Genomic DNA, 22,368 nt, shown 5'->3' on the forward strand with positions numbered 1-22,368 from the left:
GAGCCCCGCCTCGCGCTCGCCCACACGTGCCCCCCTCCTCGCGCCGCGCGCCCGCGGCCCGTCCCGCCCGCCTCCGCGCGCTGTGCGTCCCTCCCCGCACGCCCCGCCCGCGCACGCCCGCGCCCCGCCCCCAGGGGCCGCGTCTCCGCCCCCGGCCCTCCCCGTTTCCTTGCCCTTTCGGCCTCAGGCAGGGTCCCCCGCCCTCTGCTCCGCGTCCCCGCGCTGTCCTGGTCATTCGGTGTGGCTTTTTGTTGACCAAACGTAGTGGATGCAGTTTGCGCCAGAGGCCGGTCCAGCCGGCCACCAGGGTCATTCCCGCCTTCCAGGGTTGCCCGGACCGGCTGCCCACCAGCCGCCTCCTACTCCAGGTACCTTATTCCCCCCCTCCCCCACCCCCACCCCACCCCGGTGGACAGTCCGGGAGGCTCGAGGTGCGGCGCCTGCGGCCGGGCTTGGACTCGGCGTCCGGCTGTGCGAGGCAGCGAGAGGAGGCGGCAGCTCCGGGCTCCGCGCGCGGCGAGTCGCGCATCGTGGTTTTCTCTTTCCCCGCCGACCCCGCAGCCTGGAGACGGGCTGCCGAGGGACTTCCCGGGCTGAAAGGTGCGGGTGGGTGTTGGCGCCTGGGTCCCGCCCAGCAGCCCGGCCTAGCGAGCGTTCAGGTCGCCTAGTGCCCTTCAGTACTTGGCTGTGAGCTGTTCTGTTGACCTCTTGTGCACAGAGCTGTTTTCGTTTCATTTTGTTTACGTTTATTTCAACGATGTTAAAGGGTGGAATTTGAAATCTCAAGACTAGGGTTTTGAGTCTAATCGGTCTCTGACAGCTTCTGAAAATGGTTAAATTACCTAATACCGTTATCTCTTTTTTTTTCATCTGTAAAATGGGAATATTAATGGGATTATGGTAAGGATTAAATTTTAGGTGTATTTTAAGCTAATTTTGTAAATGGGAAAATGCTTCACAAAGTTGTTTTTTGCTGCTTTTCTACTGTAAACTTTTGAACTACATAAAGAAAGTAGATGGGCAAGATATGAGCTACATAAGAATGATGGCCTGATGTGGAAGTGGAAATAAAAAAAAAAAATTATTTCTCTTGCAAAAAAATTGTCCATGTAGAAAATGACAGGAAGGGATGAATGCGTCTTTGAAATATTTAGGGAATATGGAAAACAATTTAAACGTGTTTCTACTGAGAACCAAAAAAGGAAGTCCTTTTTATGTTCTAGTAACAAAGAGTTATTTACCTTTCATATTTATTATGAGTAAAGATGGGTAACATAGTTGCAACCTATCCTGGTAAACTCACTCTTGACTGCACTGTAGGTGGTAATGCCAAGTTATGAAAAAGGAAGAAGTCAGTTTTAATAAACAGTGTTAGTAATCAGGGCTATTGGTAAAACAATAAATTTTATATTAAAGCGCATCTGCGCATCTTAGGGCCTCACTGGTGGCTCTAGGGGTTAAGCACCGCACTATGAAGCAATCCTCAGCCTCTGCAGCAGGAGATTCGATCCCCAGCCGGCCAGGAGCAACCCATTTGGCGAGGCAGACCTTTCCTGTCTCACTGCTGCTCCCCTCAGCAGTGTATTTCAATCAGTCTCCTGTTATGTACCCCACTCTGTCTCTGGTGAATCCTCTCACCCTCTGCATCTCTAGCCTGTATCCCAGCTCTTGTTTGCATAAATAAATAAATATTAAAAAAAAAATAAAGTACATCTTAAAGTGCCTTAGGTGAAAGGTGTATATTCAAGAAGAAATTAATGAGGTCAGGGTTTTTTGGTGAGAAGTTTGGTTAAAGAGTTCTATTAAGCAAAGTTGGAGAACATTGAACAGAATCATGGTCGAAATAAATGAACATTTAACTGTGTATCAGGAGAAAAGAATTTCATTCAGTACTGGCTCTATTCCTAAGTGGTTTTATGACCTTGGGCAAATGTTAACCTTCCTATGCTACAATTTCCTTATCTGTAAATGAAGATAATTTAATCTTCATTTTTTTGTAATTATCTTTTCGTAATTATCAAGTGAGACCTAATATGTTTTTTGGATTACCTCATATATATGCAAATACAAAATTTAATTATGGAATCAATGGATTTACTCATTCTTCTGAAATACCTATGTCTTTCTTATTTTCTTTCTTTGACCTAAGCCTCTCTATTTGGGGCTGTATTTGTTGCTTTTTCCTGTTCCTAGTAAACCTACTTAGATAGAGCCTTTATCTCCTGCTTATTTTGGAATCTTCAATGGTACTCCTGTTTAATCCATGTGTGTTTAATCCTTTGATATGTTATCTTCTCAAATGTATTCTGTTGCTATTTCTGTTGTTTAGTTTTCACATTTTGGAGTCTCACTACCCAGTTCAAATTTGTTGGAGAGCCTAAGGTTTTAAGGAGGTTAGGTTCTTAGTTTTGCAGGATAAGCATACAAAGGGATAGCTAGTTCATGGGCATAGCCCTGAAATGTATTATCTCAGGTGAGGATGGGCTGGGCAACTAGGGAGAATTCAGCATATCTACTGATAGTTCTTAAAGAAACTAGGTGAAGGGTGAAAATGGAGAATAAGGAAGATAGTAGGATTCAAAATTGGAGAGTTGATTCCTCTGAGACAACAATATAGAGACTGCTGTGGCAGGTCTAGGGGCTGTTAAGGATAATGAACTGATTTAAAGGTTATATCTTATATTCTGAACTATATTGTAAATTTAGGGTTGTTCTGAACACATATTTTGCCATGACAATAAACAAGTCTAACTACCTAGCTCATTTCTTTCCTTCTATTTTTTTTTAATTTTTTTAAAGATTTATTTATTTATACAAGAAGTGGGGTACAGGCCAGAAGTGCGGGAGGGTGCGAGGATTCACCAGACACAGAGCGGGTTGCAGAACAGGCAGATGGACCGAAAACACTGCTGAGGGGAGCAGCAGGTGAGACAGAAGTCTGCTGTGCCATGTGGGTATCTCCCTGGCAGGCCAGGAATTGAAACCACGCTGCAGAGTCTGCTTCATAGCGCTGTGCTCAATCTGCTACTGTACATCTCTCATGATGTAAATTTTTAAAATTTCCAATCTTCTTAGTTACCCAAATACAATAAAGTGTACCCATTTTAAGCATTCAAGATTGATGACTGCTAACAAATTTATCCATGTAACTGCTACCTCAGTAAAAATATAGAACATTTTGTCATCTCAGGTCATTTCATTCCTCTTACCAATCTCTTCCCACCAGAGGAAAACACTCTTCTGATTTCCATTGTCATGAATAATTTTGCCTATATTGTGGCTTCATGTAAGTGGAATTATATATATAACTTATATATAAATGTTTTAGGTCTGAGTTATTTTGCCTAACAGTATTTTTTATTCAACTATGTTGCATATCAGAAGTTCATTTTTATTGCTGAGTAATATTCTATTATATAAATATACCACATTTTATCCTGTTTACCTGTTGATGGATATCTGGATTGTTTCTGGGTTTCGGCTATTGTGACTAATACTGTTAGGTCTTTCTCTGGAGATACATTTTTATCTGTTGGAACTGCTGGATCATATGTCACTGAATGTTTAATGTTCTGAAAAACTTTTGAAGTTTTTATTTTTTAACTCCCCCATACCTTGTTTCCCAGAGTGCAAAGAAAACTCTCAAAAATGTGAAGAGGCTATCTGTGGTATGGGAGAGAGTATTTAGAAACCATTTATCTAATAATGAATTACTATCCAAATATATAAAGAATTTCTATAACTCAATAGCAAAGAAGCAAATAAACTAATTTAAAAATGGGTATAAGTCTTTACACAGACATTTTCCCAAAGAAAATGTGCAAATAGTTAACAGGAATATGAATAGATGATGAGTATCACTAATCATCCAACAAATGAAATAAAAATCATCACCTCATTCCTGTTATGATGGTCAATAATTAAAAGTAAAATGGAAAATAATTTGTTAGCAACTATGTGGAGAAATTGGAACCCTGTGCATTGTTGGTAGGAATATAAAATGGTGCAGCTGCCATGGAAAACAGTATAGAGATTCCTCAAAAAATTTTTAAATAGAGCTACCATGTCCTCTAGCAATCCCTTTTCCCAATATCTGCCCAAAAGAATTGAAATCAAGACATTGAAGAGATATATGTGCATTCCTGTGTTCATTGCAGCATTGTGCACAATTAGCAAAGTCGAAACAATCTTACTATCCATTGACAGATAAGTGGATAATAAAAATGCAATATATACATACACTAGACTATCATATAACCTTGTAAGAGAAGGAAATCCTGTCATATGCATAATATGGATTGAAAATCTTATGCTAGGTTAAATAAGCCAGTTATAAAGAATTGCTGCATGATTCCATTTCTATGAAGTATCTAAAATAATCTTACAAGGAGAAAATTTAATAGTGGTTTCCAGTGGCTGAGGAGAGGAAAATAGGAAGTTGCTATTTAATGGGTAAGAATTCAGTTGCATAATATGGAAAAGTTCTGGAGATCTGTAAAATGACATGCATATAGTTAACAGTATTGTTCCTTACACAAACTTTTTTAAAGTATTTTTTTTGTTCTATTTCTTTTACTACAAAACATGTTTAAGACCTTTGATTTATAAATTACTCTGAAGAAAGTAGAAGGACAAATTATAGATTGGGAGAAGATACAATTTATATAACTTAAAAATAATTTGTACCAAATGTAAAAGTTTCCTCAAACAAATAAGAAAAATATAAACACCTTACCAGAAAAATAGGCAAAAGATGTAAATGGATAGATTACAGAAGAAGCAGTACATACTGCTAATAAAAATGTCAAGAGATGTTCAACAGTGTTGACCATGGTAATGTAAATCAAGACTAAAATAAGAGAGCATTTGACCCATATTTGCTTGGAAAAATAGAAATTCTGATGATTCTAGGCATATATTGAACTACCACCTATTGATTTGGTATTGCTCTATCCATTTTACTAAAGTTTCTCCATTTACCAGTTGGTTGAATTGATGTCATTCAGTAACTTGAACTTACCTCAGGAAGGACTCATCAATTCTTCATGTTTGAAAATATGCCATTACACTTGGTAACCACCTTGGTGAGTTATAGCCAGTCTGTACCCAATTTAAGTAAAATAATAATTTAAGTAAAATACAGAATAAAGGAATAGTATGGAAAAGAGTAATTTCATAGGAAGTTGAGGGAGAAAGCTATTCTTGAAGCATATTACTTAAAGAGATGTCCTAAAGTTATAGTAGAACCAAAAAGGTATTAGTCATCTCTTCTACTAATTCATGTGCTCCCAGAATAGGGGACAGTATCTTCCAAATGAAATAGTGGAAAGAGGCAGAGAAAGAAGATATGTAGGTTGGTAGGACTACAGGAATTTAAAACATTGGTGAATACATTGAATTCCACTAGGGTCATTATTTCCCAACAAACATCATCTACTCCCAAATTTGTAGTTATGTTGTCCATTTTTTCCACATTATTCTTTAGATAATTGAACAGAAGACTCACTTTTCATTGTACTCAGATCACTCACTTTTCAAGACTCAGAGTTTTGACCTTAGGAGATTGTTGATATAACTCTTTTTTCTAAAATACTTTATAGTATATATGTTAAGGAATAATTAAAAATGCAGTAACTCTAATTCGTGGTTCTAAATAGTACAACTCAATTTTTTGCTTTTCGCCCTTATGTTAAAACTAATTGTTAGAGACATATCAGTTTTTCTGGCATTAATTTCAGATGAATATATTCAAGTTGCCAACTTTGCTGGAATAGGTGGCAAAATAAAGCCTTCTGTATGCCTTTTTCTCACCTGGAGGAGGAATAACCTGTGTTCTAGCATGTGTGTGTGCACACATGTATGTTTGTGTGTTTATATGTATGTATGTTTTGTCTTTTCACCTGAACTGTGTTCATATAAATGAATTTTAGAAGTGTGTTCCTAGAGTTGAAGAGTCTATGTAAATATTAGTTACTTAAAGTTTTTTATTATACAGTTTCCCATATACAGAAAAATACAGAACATTTAAATATTTTATATTTGCTAAGTATCTGTATATCTCAGTGTAAGTATATGGTGTACTTGTCACCTGGATTTGACAAATTTTAAATAGTATATATTTATATTTTTTTTAAGTATTATAAACTATAGTTAATAACATTTTAGCCCATAATACTTCAATATCACTCTCTTACAAAAAGACACATACATAATTACACTACCATTTTCTCACCAAACAAAATAAATATTTAAAAAATATTTTCTTATCTAGTGCATCTTCAGATTTCTTTAGTTACCCTCAAACTTTGTTTTTCATTTACTTGAAGTAGGATGGATTTGGTTGTTGACTCTTACAAGATTCCTTTATCCTAGAACAGTTCTCCTTTCTTTGCCTCCTTTTTCCTCACTTTACTGAGACTTGTTGAAGAAACCACTAGTCCTGTATAGACTATAGTATTTCATTTTGTCCTTTTTTGTGACCTCCTTTATCACGTTTCTGTAGTCTCTGAACTTTCTACACATTGGAAATTAGATCTCTAAAGGATTGTTTAGATTCAGATTAAATGTTATTTTCCCCAACAAATACTTCAGGGTTGTACTAGATACTTAATTTTGTGTCACAAAATCTAGTTGTTCAATTCTTGTTGATTATCAACTTGTTTAGGGTCTACATTTGTTAGTTTTCAAAGCAAAATGTACTTAATGGAATAATATGAATTTTGTGAAATGCTTTCATAATTTTAATGATACCATTTGCAGAATGCTTGTTATATTTCTGAAAGCACTTAATGGAAACTATTCAATAAATGTTGATTTGTGTTTTAAAGATTTTTTTGCACTTCCTTTAGGCTATTATCCCTTTCCCGTGAGAAAAGACAATTACTTTCATTTTTTCACTATAGATTTTCAGTTACTGATGTTACAAACAACAAAATACTGGAACACAGAGTTGAGGAAAAGACTTAAACCAGGTAGGTAAATAGTAAGTCTAAAGAAACTACGAAGTAGTAAAACTACCATTCTTTTTAAATTAAGATTGTTATTAGACTAAATTGACAGTTGGAATATGAATTGTAAAGTAGTATCAAAGTTGTTTTCTCAACTTGATGATTATCCTGTTGTTACAGGGCAAAGACTGAAAATTCTCCCTGAGTCAGAATTCCTCTTATTGGTTCTGGGTCCATGAACTCTCTGCCACAACTATAAACAAAAAGAGTTTTGGTGTCTCAAAACAGAAAAACAATTTCTTTTTAACATAATAGAGGAACAACTATAACGGAACAGATGATGAAATGAAGCTGCATGCAGCTGGCCGGCTGAAGCTGTGGCCTGGAGCAAGGTGATAAGCCTGCCACTGCAGAAGCTGGCAGGTTGCAACAGAGACAGCTCTCAGGAAAGAACCAGGCAGAGGCAAGGCCCAGAGCCCAGATGCCCTTCATTTTATAAGGGCTCCCAAAAAATGCCAACCTCTTCCCCTGCCTAGAAGCCCTCTAGCTCCCTGAGTTCACTTGAACATCAAAGAGAGTTCAGTCCATGGTGCTTCACTGGCACAGGGTTTGGACTTTAGTCCGGAGTTGGGTTGTTGCTCCCCACATCTTGTGGGGAAAGTTGGAGTGGATTGCACCTAACCTTGGTAGCAAAGGCCATGTGGGCCTCCCAGGGCCTGAGCCTGGGAGTTGAGGACTACTCCAACACTGAGATGATTAAGTAAGAGAATATAATGAGGTTTTTAGGATGAGGGGTATTATCTATACAACCTACTTGGTGTCGAAAAAATAAATATGCAATGTGAGAGCTTGGTAAAATTGTAGATTAATAGGAACTCCTATAATGCCAATAAAGTTCAAAGTGGCCCAGCCTTTCTGAAAAACGTTTGACTGTTTATATAGAGTTTTTGTTTAGCCCAGCAATCTTTTTTGTCTTATAGTAAATACAGAATATCTATGAAAAGAGGGCCTCCCCTGGTGGTGCAGGTGGTTGAGTGCAGCGCTGTGAAGCTGTCCGCAGCCTCTGCAGTGCCGGTTCAAGACCGCATGGCTTGGCAGATCTCTCCTGTTGCACCCGCTGCTCCCCTCAGCAGTGTATTTCAACTGTCTGCCTGTTCTGTTCCCTGCTCTGTCTCTGGTGAATCCTCTCACCCTCCCACACATCTGGCCTGTACCCCAGTTCTTGTATAAATAAATAAATAAATCTTAAAAAAAGAATATCTATGAAAAGATATACATGTAAGGATATTTACATGAGAATTATGGAAGGAGTAAATGAAATACTAGAAGTGACCTAAATATCTAACAATATGAGACTGATTAAATATAATCAAAAACTCTGTAAGCACTAAAAATAATATAAATCTATATTGATAAAATGTCTATAGTATGTTTTTAAGTGTCATAGTTGGCTACTGAACAATATGAAATAGTATTAACCTATTTTGTTTTGTGTGTGTATGTGTGGATATGATGGTTTTATTTCTTTAGATACTTTTATATACATACACATACATATAAGTGTTGTTGGGTGTACATAGACATTTGGAAAGATGGCTCCTATATGTTTCTATTAGTTTCTTCTCAATGGTAAGTATATACCTGATTTTTATAACATTTTTATTAGCAGACTTTCAGGAAAGTATATATTGCTTTTTTTCATTAAATTTTTCTAAGATAATGCTTCTTAGGAAGATGTGTTTTGATTCTATTTTATATTTGAAGTTTTTGTTTTGCAATTAAAATAATGCTATATTTGCTTACAACTCTGTACTAGCATTGAGAAACTGAGTAGTTTTTAGAATATGAACCTTGTAGATCATCTGTTCTCATTCTGTTATATGGCCAGAGTCTGTTTTATTAACTCTGTACTACCATTTTTAGAAAATCAGAGAACATGTTCTATTACTGACAGTTGTGTAGTACCCTTGTGTACAAAACTTACATACTTATTTTTCAGAGCATCAGCAACACATATGCTTTAATACTGATTATCATTACTTTTGTAGTTTATTTAATTTTTAACAACTACTTTTGAGGGTATTTTCCATTAAACTTTTGTTACATTTTGCTTTTTGTTAACAGATTTTTCTTCAGTTAGTTAAAGTATGGATCCTGAAGCGGAGGTACCATATATTACCAAAGTGACACCTCTCCAACAAATGCTTGCCTCTTGTAGTGGAGCTATATTGACATCACTAATGGGTAAAAAAAAAAAAAAAAATGTATTGATGTAGACTATGTAACCAAATAAATCTGTTATGAATTCCATTTGAGTTTTACTATCTGTGAAATGATGATATTATTATTAAACATCCTTCATGAATAATATCTTCCCATCAATATGATAACATGAAAAGAATTCTGGGCAGATACTGTGATGGTCACAAAAGGAATAATATAAGCAGTAAGTAAACATGATTTATGTCTGGTTTACTCAATTTTGCATTACCTATAGATTTTGCTTGATAAAGGTAAATTTAACAGATTAGAAGACAAGATTATTTGATTATTGATTACTTATAATACAGAGTTGTTCTTAAATATTTAAAAAGAATTCTGGAATAATACTTTAGTTTTAATGCTAGTGGATTTTATTTGTAGAAATAATACAAAAGACAGTTTAGTACTTGTGAGAAAAGTAATTAGGTTCTTTTCTCATTGGTCCTCTTTTAGTAAAATTCAAGGGCAAAAAATGAAATGTTATATTCAAAACTATCTTATAGTTGGTAATTTTACCCATTATGTAATCATGAGGCAACATATGATTCCATGTGTTTTGTGTTGTATGGGCAAATGTTTATATACAGATGTATTACTAGTTAATTGATATTTTTCTTCATAGTGACACCTCTGGATGTTATTAAAATTCGACTCCAAGCCCAAAACAATCCATTCCACAAAGGTATGTTTACTGGTCATCCTGAAAATGTCAGATTTTTAAATGTTACGGCGTTCATTTTGTTTGAATAATATTCTTTTTCTTAAATAAAAAATTGAACCTCCTTATCCTCAAGCAAAAAAATTTTTCATCGCATGATGAAGTCTAGGCAGAAAATAAATATATATAAGTATGTAACATTTTTATGAACTTTATACTGTGTCAGAATACAATTTTATATTTGGACATACATCTTCTAAGTATAGTATTATGCTCATAAGAGGCCTTACAATCTAGCTTCCTCCTTAGTCTAAGAAACGTGCCCATCCCAGAATGTTGATCCAACAGTCCTTCAACTGTCGCTTGAATACAGTAATGGGATTTATTATTTGATCAGACAGCTTAGTTACTTGCTGCATAGTGTAGTTTATGTGGAATTTGAGGAGAGTAGTTTGTTTTTATTAGATAGGCAAAAATAACACTGCCATGTTTAATCTTTTATAAAGATAATGACATTTCAAAGCATGTTTAAAAAGCAGAAACCAGTTGTTTATACTGTGAAGATGTTGACTTAATAGACATGAATGCCACTCTGTTGAAGACATAGCTGTGAGATGAAATGAATAGGCATATTTCAGATGAATGCAAGAATAGATGAAATGTAGAAAGAGACTAAGAAGTAAGGTGGTTTCTACACATTTAAGAAAACCTTAAAAGCAGACTGAGGTATTGTGAAAGTCACAGAATTATATATGACATAACAGAGAAGACAATTTTGGCAAGAAGAGTCCAATAATAGGAAGGAGTTGGTACTAGATAGTTGTGATAAATTATGTGGGATTTGAAAGTGTCTAAACTAAGCAATATAACTAGAGAAACTGATAAAGCATAGCATTATTTACACTGACTTAGAATAAGTTTCTTTATATTCTATTTTTAATGAAATATAATCAACATAAAATGCTTTTGTTTTAGGTAGATAACAATGATTCACTATATGTATGTATTGCAAAATGATCACCGCAATAAGTTAACATAATCACCTTGCATAATTTACAATTTTTGTTTCTTGTAATGAGAACTTTTAAGACTTAGGAGCTTTCACAAGTACATTAAATTTCCTAATATATTTTTCCAGAATTTCTCTTGAATACAAGTTTTCCTCTGATAAATAGAGAAGGTACATTGCCATGTTCTCTTTTAAAAACAGGTTTTCCTCCTTTGTTTCCCCTTCCATTCACTCCAGTAATCTAAAAGAATTTAGTCTATATGTGTATTCTTACTGCATTTCTGAACATAAAATCCACTAATTTACTCAGTTACTTTTCACCACCATGAGGTTAAGTAGAGCCTAGCATTAATGTCATTAAACAAATCAAATTAATGTATTTTTTACCTTAAAATGTGAAGACAAAATTATCTACTCATAGTAGATAATTTTATATAGAGATATATAGTCTCCACATCATACTTTCAATTTGTTTATTGGTAAAAATAACAGTGTATGAAGTAACTGTTAACTGTTAGTATCATCTTTGTTAGGAAAATGTTTTGTATATAGTAATGGACTTATGGATCATCTGTGTGTCTGTGAAGAAGGCAACAAAGCATGGTATAAGAAGCCAGGATATTTCCAGGGAACATTGGTAAGGAAATGTATTCTCTGTTTTTGTTCATCTGAAATTGTTATAGAGCAACCCCGATATTAAACGGGTTCCTGGCTGTGGGTCCTCACCCGCGCGCTTTAAAAGGACTTATGAATACTCTACTACAGACACACACAAAAAGGTTAATAAAAAGTTTATTTACAAGAGGAAAGGAAATAAGGAAAATGTACAACTCAGGGAGAAAATAGGGAAATAAAGTCTTTAATGCGTCCTACCCGATCCGACGACCTGGAAACCCAAAGTCACTCTCAGAGCTGGCCGGACGCTGCGAGCTGGTGGAGAGCCAAAATGGGGTCCCCCAAAGCCCACGTGTCTGCCTTTTATATCCACCTGGCTGCTTAACCCCACCCTCAGGTCCCAGCCACCTTCCCTTTGGTGGTGATGGGATTTGGAGTTCCCAGTGTCTTTGTCTTTGACCTGGGGTGGGGGTGGAGTCCACAAAGCCTATATGGAATTAGCTTTGGGGCATCCTTTTCCCCCTAACAAAATGTCTTTATTTTTTTGGAGAGTATTTTGTATGAATATATAATTCTCACTTAATTTTTCCCCGGCACCTTAAATGTATCATTACATTATCTTCTGGCCTCCCATGTGTCTGACAAGTCAGCCTGCCTTTGTATCATCCTTTCTTTATTATGTATTTTGTCATTTTTTTTCTTTTCTTTCATTGTTTTTATTTTGCCTATAATTTTTTGAGATTTGGGGGCTCTGTAAATTAATACCTTCCACTAATTTGGGGAAGTTTTTGACCATCAGATCATGAGATAATTTCCTTTTTTAATACTCTCCTTTTTTCTATGACTCAAATAAACTTATGTTATACTACTTGATATTTCCCTTGAGGTCTCTGAGCCTCTGTTCATTTTTCTCATTCTTTTCCTCTTCCTTCTTTAGATTAAATAAAATCTATCTTCAGGTTCAATAACTCCTTTCTGTTGTCTCAATTCTATTAACCCCACCTAATAAATCTCTCATTTCAGGTAAAGAATTTTCATTTGGCTTTTTTTTTTATGTTAAACTATTTCTTTGCTGAAATTCCAAATTTGCTCACTAATTGTGCATATGCCATCTTTTAAGTTCTTGAACATCTTTATAATAGCTGCTTTTGTTTCTTTTGTGCTAATTGCATCATTTGAATTATCTCAGTTTTGTTTTCTATTGACTACTTTTTCTCTGAGTCTCAGCATATTGTCTTTTTATGTCTAATAAGTTTTGATTGGATAGTAGATATCATGAATGATACTTTATATAAAGACTGAATTATTTTATATTCTGAGGAGTTAGTTTTTATTTTTTGTGGGAATGCTATTGTTTTCCTCTGGAATTGCATAATAAGCCAAGTTTTGTGGCTAATTTTGTATACAGATTTTGGGACTAATATCCTCTGCAGCACCTTCTTTCCCAGATTTACACCCTTAACTTTCTGGCTGTTCTACCACCTTGAACTCTTTATTTGCCATTTCAAGCAAGTAAGCGTGCTATTCTTTGCCACTCCCACAGGCAAACAAGCTTCAAATATGTAAATTTCACTCGTTTCAAGTTGCTTTTTTATTTATTTTAATTTTTTAATATATTTTTTATGTCACTGTTCATTTTTAAACAATGTTTGCTACCCCCACCTCATGTTCCCCCTCCCCCGGTCCGGTGTAATCCCCATAGAATTTCCTTCACCAATGCACTCGTGCACCATCACCACATTAACAGCAGATTTCCCTCTGGTTTTTGCCTGCTTTTGTTTTCTCTCCAGAGATTTCAAATAATGGGCTTAAATAATATTTTCTCAGATTTTATAGTTGATGAGGAGAATTAATCTGACCAGCTTTGGTGAGTATAGCCAAAATATAATATTTGAAAACTTGGTTTCTCCACCCTAAGTAGAACAATCCAAATCTAAGTAACACACATTTTATTCTGTTAGCAGAAAGTATCACCAGGAAATGTTTTGTGTTTGGAAGTTGAAGAAAGTTCCTTTAAAAAAAAAAAAAAAAAAAAAAGAACGAGCATACATATATCTGAGATACTCATTACATAACTAAACACTTGAACGGCTCAAATTAATAATTTTCAGTATAAACTTTTTGTATATCAGTTTCAGGGATATATTGTGACTACTTTTTTGTATTATGATTTTAGGATGCCTTTTTGAAAATCATTCGAAATGAGGGCATTAAGTCCCTATGGAGTGGCCTTCCCCCTACCTTGTAAGTTGATACTTGGTATTTTTCTTACTAAATTAATGTTTATTATTTTGTTTTGCCATATGGTCACCAAGGTTGGACAGAGTTGGAACTTTCAATATTAGAACATTTTCACTTCTAAAGCATTGTTTTGTGAGTCCCACAACCATTTCATGACTTGTTGGAAGGACTCATAGGGCGGAAAGAAGGTTATACTTATGTCTGTGGTTTATTGCAACAAAATTAGAGAACATAAAATTAATAAGGGAAAAAGATACAGCAATAGTTGACTAGACTTAGGCTTCCAGAGTCCTCTGTTATGACATCACACTTACTCTTCTAGCATTGGCTATAGTAGTACATGCAAAGTCTTTCTACCTTAAAACTCACTTAAATTTCAGCACATAGGGCTTTTTGTAGTCTTGATGATGGAGGCACATTCTGTCTTCATGATAGCAGTGATTACTAAACCACCAGGTCCCCAAAAGGAAAGCAGATGTTTTGAAAAGTTACATAATTTGTACAAGTCAACCTAGACAAGTTGGTTTAGTGCTCCACACAGTCAAAAAAAATCTTATTATATGGAGCATTTCAAGGGTTAAATTCCTTGAAGTTGTCCAAAGTCAAGCATCTATATAGACTCTCTTGAAGATATAAAAGATTTGAGCAACTAAATCATTTATATTTTCTTCAGTGCACAGGTATACATTTTTAATGTTTAGAAATGAGGAATATGGTATTCATTTAACTTTTTATTGATTTTACAAAAGTACTGAGATAATATGGTGTATATCCTTTTACCTTTCCATATAATTTTAATATTCTTGAATTAATCTGATCAACAGGAAAGTCTTAATGTAATACTCCCCACTAATAGCTTGCCTTTCTCTGCCTCCTTTCTTTCTAATTTATCTTTTTATGGAGCAAATTAGACAACTTTGAGGCAAATATTTTAAACAGTGAACTCAGGTTATAATGCAAGTGGCAAATCCAAAAGCAGCAGTCAGTTCTGTTTCTAAATTTTCATGATCAGAATTCACTATGAAACATTAGACATTTCAAAGTGATCTGTGAATAGCCTTTAGATAGCTCATAAACATAGATGGATTTCTTATTGCAATAACATTTATGACTTAACAGTACCTTCAACTTTGTGATTAATTTAATTAATAATCCCCTTTCGATATTTTCATTTTGAAGATTGTCATTGGAACTTTCTCAAACTTGTATATATTATTCTGTCACCATTAACTGTAACTTATTTTCAGTTATAAGTAGAAATGATATATGGTGCATAGTTCAAAAAAAATTTTACTCTTGTACTTTTCTTATATCAATGATTTTCATGTTATAGTAGATTAATTGTGAAGGAAAACAACAAACAAAGTCAGGGAGAAAGAGATGTGTCCTCATTTGTCTTTTCCTACTTATGACCTGAGCCAGGTGTTATGGCAGGTACTTTACTACTGGAATGTAAACTTCTGAAAGGCAGGTACCAAATTTACATCTTTTTGTTGCCTACTAAATTAAGCACTAATAACTTTTAAAATAAAATAAATAACTTTTAGAATCTATGATCTCATTGATTGATTGCAGTTTTCAGTTTAAATATAAAGATTTTAACTTATATTTAATAATTTAAGAATATGATTATTTCAATACTTTTGCACAAAGCTTCTTGTTTGTGTACTTTTAATAGAGTAATGGCAGTTCCTGCTACAGTTATTTATTTTACCTGCTATGACCAGTTAACTGATCTTCTGAGATCTAAATTAGGAGAAAATGAAAACAGCATACCAATTGTTGCTGGAATTGTGGCCAGATGTAAGTAAGACTTATCTTCATTTAATGCATCTTTCAAAATTTTGACATTCATGGAGATTTTGTATAAATACATAATATTGGTAAGATATATATTTACATTATAATGTGTACCAATAGTTATTATCTACACTTCAGAAATAATATGGTGTGATGATTGCCATCAGAATGAGATTGGGGATCAACCCATCCTGGAGATTATAAATTTTAGACTTTAGATCCTAAATTTTAGGATGATATCAGATTAATGCCAAAGTCCAGAATCATTTCCATAAAGAGTTTAATTTACCTCTATGCCAAGGGAAATTTTTTTCTGTGTAGTAGGAGTTAGGGTTATTGGAGTACTAACTAAAATGAGGGTTTGTCAGTAGTCCTAATTGATGTATATTTCTGGAACTACCTTTGTTAGAGTTGAAGACAGAAAACATAAGGTTTTTATGAAAACATACTTTTAAGACATGCCTTTATCAAGGAAAAAAGTTATATCAATATGTTGGCATTGTTAGACACTTTATTTTTGGATTTGCAGACATTTCAGAATGAGAGATTAAAATATAAAATGCATGTAATATTAGTTTTTTGCTTGTGTGTGTATAGTACATAGCTTTTTGTTTTCATTTTCTTATATTTGCTTATATTTTCTTATATTTGCTTGTTTATATAGTTGGTGCAGTAACTGTTATAAGTCCATTAGAATTGATTAGAACCAAGATGCAATCTAAGAAGTTTTCTTATAAGGAACTGCATCAGTTTGTCAGCAAGAAAGTATCTGAAGATGGTTGGATTTCCCTTTGGAAAGGCTGGGCTCCTACTGTTCTTAGAGACGTGCCATTCTCAGGTAGGATTTATCTTGTTAGTATCTGCTAAATTTTAGGTTACTTTGTGTTAAATTTGAGTTATGTTAAAATCAGCTAAATTTTTAACCCTTTAAGAATAAAGGTAAGTTATCTTTCTTTAGTGACCTCAGTCCTGATTCATTATTGGGCTCTCAGATCTCTTCATGTCTTTATTGAATGAATAGTCTGTGGTTTTCTTTTCTCTATGTTTCTTTTTAAACACTGGTGTGTATTCATATTTATAGAATGCAAAACTACATTATTCTAAATAAACCATAATTAATAATCTATTACAAATTAAAATATTTTAAAATTAATTTAACACCACCTATAAATTATATTGATGTCTACTTTTTTAATTATTAAAGATAAAAATTCCCCCCATTAAATGAGTGCCCTATGAGAGGCAATTATAAATCAGAAGATCATGCTACTCCCTGAACTATGAAAAGGAAAAAAATCATGAAAAATAAGTACAAAACTAGGGGCCTCCTTGGTGGCGCAAGGGGTTAAGACACAATCTATGAAACTGTCCGCAGCCACTGCAGCATGAGTTTGATCCCCAGCCAGGTAGTTACCCAAATGGTGCAGCAGACCTCTCCTGACTCGCCCGCTGCTCCCCTTAGCAGTGTATTTCAGTCAATCCAGCTGTTCTGTTCCCCACCCTATCTCCGGTGAATCCTCTCACCCCCACACCTCTGGCCTGTACCCCAGTTCTTGTGTGCATAAATAAATAAATCTTTAAAAAAATAAGTACAAAACTAAACAACTTGTACAACATGTATACTTCACTAGAATGTTGCTTATGAATCACAGGAGTTTCCATTTAAGACCTGAGAGAAATAATCATTGAAAACCCTTGAATTGACATTCCTCATCCTTTCTTTTTCCTTTGAGTTAATCATTTTCTTGGGCTCTTATCAATATTTTTTTCCCTTTTCAATAGTACAGTATTTTTCATCACTCTTTATTGTTGAGTTATGCTGTTTAGAAACTTAGCATGGTATAATTAATAAAAGATTCCTAGGCCAGTTTATAAAAAATGTTTATTGCAGATCTTTGATAGATTAAAAAATATATAGTTTAAAATTACTAGGTATAGGGCCTCCCTGGTGGTGCAAGGGGTTAAGATGCAACCTATGAAGCAACCCACAGCCTCTGCCACAGAAGTTTGATCCCCAGCCGGCCAGGGAGCAACCCACATGGCGCAGCAGACCTCTCCTGTCTCTCCTACTGCTCCCCTCAGCAGTGTATTTCAGCCAGTATGTCTGTTCTGTTCCTCACTCTGTCTCTGGTGAATCCTCTCACCACCACTCCCCCACCCCCACATCTCTGGCCTGTACCCCAGCTCCTGTATGCATAAATAAATAAATCTTTAAAAAAATAAAATTACTAGGTATATTAATGAGATGAACACCTGTGAAATTCCCACTTTACTCTAGAACATTGCACATTTTTCATTTCTGAAATTATATAGATCCTTCTCCATTGTCACATCCTTAGTGGTAACCACTATATGAATTTTTCTTTATTATTCTTTTCAGTTTTAAACATGTTTTATCACATGTGCATTACTGTTAAACAATATATTATTTAGTTTTTCCTTTTTGAGCTTTAAAAAATGCTTATTTTAAAATTTTCTCTTAAGATTCTCTTTTGTTCCAATACCATGCAGTTATGATTATTATGGCTTTGTAGTATAGTTTGAAGTCTGGGAGTGTGATACCTCCATCCCCTTCTTTTTTTTTTTTTCAGGAGAGCTTTGGTTATTCAGGGTTTTTGGTGGCTCCATATGAATTTCATCAATATTTGTTCTATTTCTTTGAAGAATGTCATTGAAAATTTTATTGGAATAGCATTGAATCTGTATATTGCTTTTGGTAGGATGGCCATTTTAATAATTTTTATTCTTCCAATCCATGAGCAAGGGATGTCTTTCCATTTCTTTGTGTCTTCTTCTATTTCTTTTAACAGTGTTTTATAGTTTTCTTTGTATAGGTCCTTTACCTCTTTTGTTAGGTTTTTTCTCAAGTATTTGATTTTTTTTGTTTCAATAATAAAAGGGATGGTTTTCTTGATTTCTTCTTCTTCAGATTTATTGTTTGTATATAGGAAGGCTACTGATTTTTGTGTGTTGATTTTGTATCCTGCTACTTTAAGGGATCATGCTCAGCGAAATAAGCCAGAAAGAAAAAGAAAAATACCACATGGTCTCACTCATAGCATGAATTTAGAAAACCTAAATAAGGCACCAGGAAAAAACCTAATTATAATAAAGTAAAAATCAAAATCAACAAGCAACTATAAACCAGAGACACACTACGGGGTGGGGAGGAGGGAGTAGGATCAAAACAAGGGGGGGTGGGAATTGTATGGGGACTATAACCAATATGAAAATGCATACATTGTGCAAAAATGAAAAATGATGTAAAAAGTGTATAAAATAAAAAAATAAAAAATAAAAACAATATGGTATTCTTTTTTATGTGTAACTGCTTTCAGTTATTTGTTTATGTGTGAATAATGAAGTGAACAATGCTACTGTACATTTTTAATAGTGTATCTACTGGTTCATATAAACATATACATTTTAAATTTTATTGTTACATCAAACCCTTTTCTAAAGTGATTATGCAGGTCATCATACCTACTACCTTGATGCTGACTTACTTTATACTCTCAACAGCACTTTTTATTGTCAAATTTCTTAGTTTTTGTTTATGTAGTAATTTTAAGTAGTATCTCACTTTAACTTGTTATGAATGAAGTTGGTTATTAATGAAGTTGGACACTGTTTCTTGGCCACTTATTTATCTGAAATTGATTTGGGGTTATGGATTGAAAATATTGTCCCAAGTGTTGGTGCTTTATTAAAAATTTTGACATTATTGTTTTCCCTAGAAATATCCTATCCCTTTATTCAATAACTCTTCTTTAAAGGGTTTTAGTAGAGATAAAATTTTTTCCTTATAAAACTTGTATACAGTCTTTTTAAATTATTTATGATATACACACCCACCCCTAGCTTTTGGTAGCTACTTTTAAAGCTCTATATTTTTAAAAATTGAGGTAATATTGCTTTACAACATTGTATTTTAAAGTATAGGACCTCTCTTTTCAGCTGTTGTTCCATAACCACAACCAAGGCATCCATAATCCATTGTGCTACTCTGCCCCCCCAGTATCAGATTTCTAGGGTTTGTTACTAGCTTGGCTTTATCTAACCCTTTGTTTTGTTTCTCTGTATTCCACATCTAAGTGACATCATCTGGTATTTGTCTTTCTCCTTTTTTTTATAGTTTGTTTTCTTACATCTTTGTTAATTTTTGAATAGTTTTTTATTTCTCCCAATGTAGTCCCTGTAGTTATCCCACCACCATAGTACCTGTGATCTATCACCACAGTTCCTTGTGCTCTTCCCTGTCCTATTTTGATCCCTCCCTTTTCATCTCCCCCTCCCTTGCTGTATGCCTGTGATTTATGGTCAGTTTGCAAGTTTTGCCTTTTTTTTTTCTTTTTTTCCTGACTTGCTTGGTCTCTCTCTGTTCTGCATATAAGTGAAATCATCTAGTACTTATCATTTTTCTCCTGACTTACTTCACACAGCATTATCCATTCCAACTCCATCCATGGAGATGTGAATGGCAAGGGTTTATCTTTTTTGATAGCTAAGTAATATTCCATTGTATATATATACCATATCTTTCTGATCCACGCATCTGTTTGGGGGTGCTTAGATTATTTCCATAGTCTGGCTGTTGTAAATAGTGCTACAGTGAACATTTGAATTGGTGCTTTGTGTTCTTTAAGAAGATACTCAGGAGTAAAATTACTCAGTCATATGGTAAAAAAAGATTTCAAAATCTCTGTGGCTAGTTCAGTGTTAACAGTTTATTTTTGTTTGTTATATTTTTTAAAAAACTTATAAATTCTAATTTGTTTGCATAGCTCGTGGATTTTCTATGTAGAAAATAATAAATAAAATATGACTATTTTGTTAATTATGATCTTTTAAATCATTATTCTCCTTATTTTTTTCTACCTTACTGTGCTTCCTAATAGAGTTTTGAATATTAGCAATGATAATGTTGCATCCCTATTCTATTTGGTTAAATGGAATAGCTCTGTTGTTTCACCATTAATAATCATTTTTTGCTACATGTTCTTGATGCATTTCATTTAAGAAGTTTCCTTTTATCCCTTGGTTTCTGAAACATTTCTATATTTGCCTTAAATGAAAATGTGGATTTTATAAAATGTTTTTTCATCATTTTACATGATCCCATGGGCCTTTATTGTGGTATGTGGTTTTTAAAGTTAATATGAGATATTTTTTTAAGATTTATTTTTATTTATTATGCATACAAAAACTGGGGCCTAAGCCAGAGGTGCCGGTTGGGGAAGGGGTGGGAGGATTCACCAGAGACAGAGTGGGGAGCAGAACAGGCAGATCTACTGAAATACACTGCTAAGGGGAGCAGTGGGCGAGGCCGCAGCACCAATAGCATGATCGCACTGAGACTTAGCCCCAGGGCCACCAAAGAGACCCCCTAATATGATGTATGTTGTTTAAAAATTATTATAATTGGGCCTCCCGGGTGGCGCAGCGGTTGAGCGCTGGGTTGCGAAGCTGCCCACAGCCTCTGCAGCGACAGCTCAATCCCTGGCCACAGGGTGAGGGGCCCACATGGCACGCAGACCTCTCCTGCCGCCTGCTGCTCCCCTCAGCAGTGTACTTCGTCAGTCAGCCTGCTCTGCTCTCCGCTCTGACTCTGGTGAATTCTCTCGCCCTCCCGCGCTAATGGCTGTACCCAGTGCTTGTATAAATAAATAAATAAATAAATAAATCTTTAAAAAAAGATAAATAAAAATTATTATAATTATTGCCTTTGTATGATTCAGATAACCCAATTTAGTTATAGTATATTATCTTCTATGAAATACTTTGGTTTCAATTGGTTATTTTTTATTTTTTTTATTTTTTTACTTCTATGTTCATGAAATACTTTGGTTTCAATTGGTTATTTTTTATTTTTTTTATTTTTTTACTTCTATGTTCATGAATGAGATTGGTCTGTCCTTTTTTTTTTTTTTTTTTTTTTTTAATCCCACTGTTCTTGTCAGGTTTTGGAATTAAAGTCCTACTTTACTGATTCTTCAGTTTTTTCTTTGCTTTTAATCAGCTTGCTAGAAAATTACTGAGAATTTTTTTAAAATCTCACCTAGTTTGTGTCTAAGCAGAAAGCAAAGTTTGTCAAAGATAGAATTTTTCTTTTCCTTTAAAGTATAACCTCATAAATATTTTCTTTGAAGTTCACATTTCATTTTTAATTATGTATTCTTTTTATTCTCTGTTTTTATAGCAATGTATTGGTATAACTATGAAGTTTTAAAGAAGTGGTTGTGTGTGAAATCTGGTTTATATGAACCAACATTTATGGTCAACTTTACCTCAGGTGCATTGTCTGGTTCTGTAAGTTTATTCTTTTCTTGCTACTATTTCAGAATAATGATAATTGTATTAAAACAGGACAAAATACTATGTAACATTTTGTGTCTACTGAGATAATACTTTTAGACTGTACTTGTTATACATTTTTCTATATATTTACTATCCTATTTTGAGAAAATTACTTTTAGCCATTAAATATTTTAAAATGCACTTTGCATATTTTTATCATATTACAAATACATTATTATATTTTTCTAAAAGCCTTTTTTATTTAAGGCATTACAGTTCATGATAATGATAACAGTTTAAATAGTATTTTCTTATTTTCAAAGTATTTAGCCATTCATTCATTAAATTGCTAGATCTTGTTAGGCAGTATATCATGAAATAAAAAAAAAATTATTTCATGAAGTTCCATTACATATGTATAAACAGATTGAATAGAATTAATTTTATCCTCTCATGCTAATTCTTGTTTCTTTGGAAACATTTTTAAGAAATTAAATACTTCTTAGAAGAGTTTTAATAAAAATCACTATCAGTGGGAG

The 22,368-nt window shown here is 34.2% G+C and overlaps 1 protein-coding gene across 3 annotated transcripts in view; it reads left to right on the top strand.

The window, feature by feature from the left end:
- The first annotated feature begins 141 nt into the window (after positions 1–141).
- The window catches only part of SLC25A40 (solute carrier family 25 member 40), a 27,919-nt gene continuing 5,692 nt past the window's right edge, over positions 142–22,368 (top strand). Inside the window, exons 1-10 of one of the 3 annotated variants that reach the window (XM_037510504.2) lie at positions 142–368; positions 6,903–6,971; positions 7,128–7,339; positions 9,072–9,191; positions 9,832–9,891; positions 11,410–11,513; positions 13,668–13,735; positions 15,411–15,535; positions 16,197–16,370; positions 21,732–21,841. In XM_037510504.2, coding sequence (XP_037366401.1) covers positions 9,095–9,191; positions 9,832–9,891; positions 11,410–11,513; positions 13,668–13,735; positions 15,411–15,535; positions 16,197–16,370; positions 21,732–21,841 — 738 coding nt within the window. In that variant the 5' untranslated portion in view covers positions 142–368; positions 6,903–6,971; positions 7,128–7,339; positions 9,072–9,094. The remainder of the gene's footprint in view (positions 369–6,902; positions 6,972–7,127; positions 7,340–9,071; positions 9,192–9,831; positions 9,892–11,409; positions 11,514–13,667; positions 13,736–15,410; positions 15,536–16,196; positions 16,371–21,731; positions 21,842–22,368) is intronic. The other 2 variants (XM_037510493.2, XM_037510524.2) reach the window with 2 other exon arrangements.

This window comes from Talpa occidentalis, unplaced genomic scaffold, assembly GCF_014898055.3.
Source record: "Talpa occidentalis isolate TD23 unplaced genomic scaffold, MPIMG_talOcc4v2.1, whole genome shotgun sequence".
In the NCBI taxonomy this organism is placed as follows: domain Eukaryota; kingdom Metazoa; phylum Chordata; class Mammalia; order Eulipotyphla; family Talpidae; genus Talpa; species Talpa occidentalis.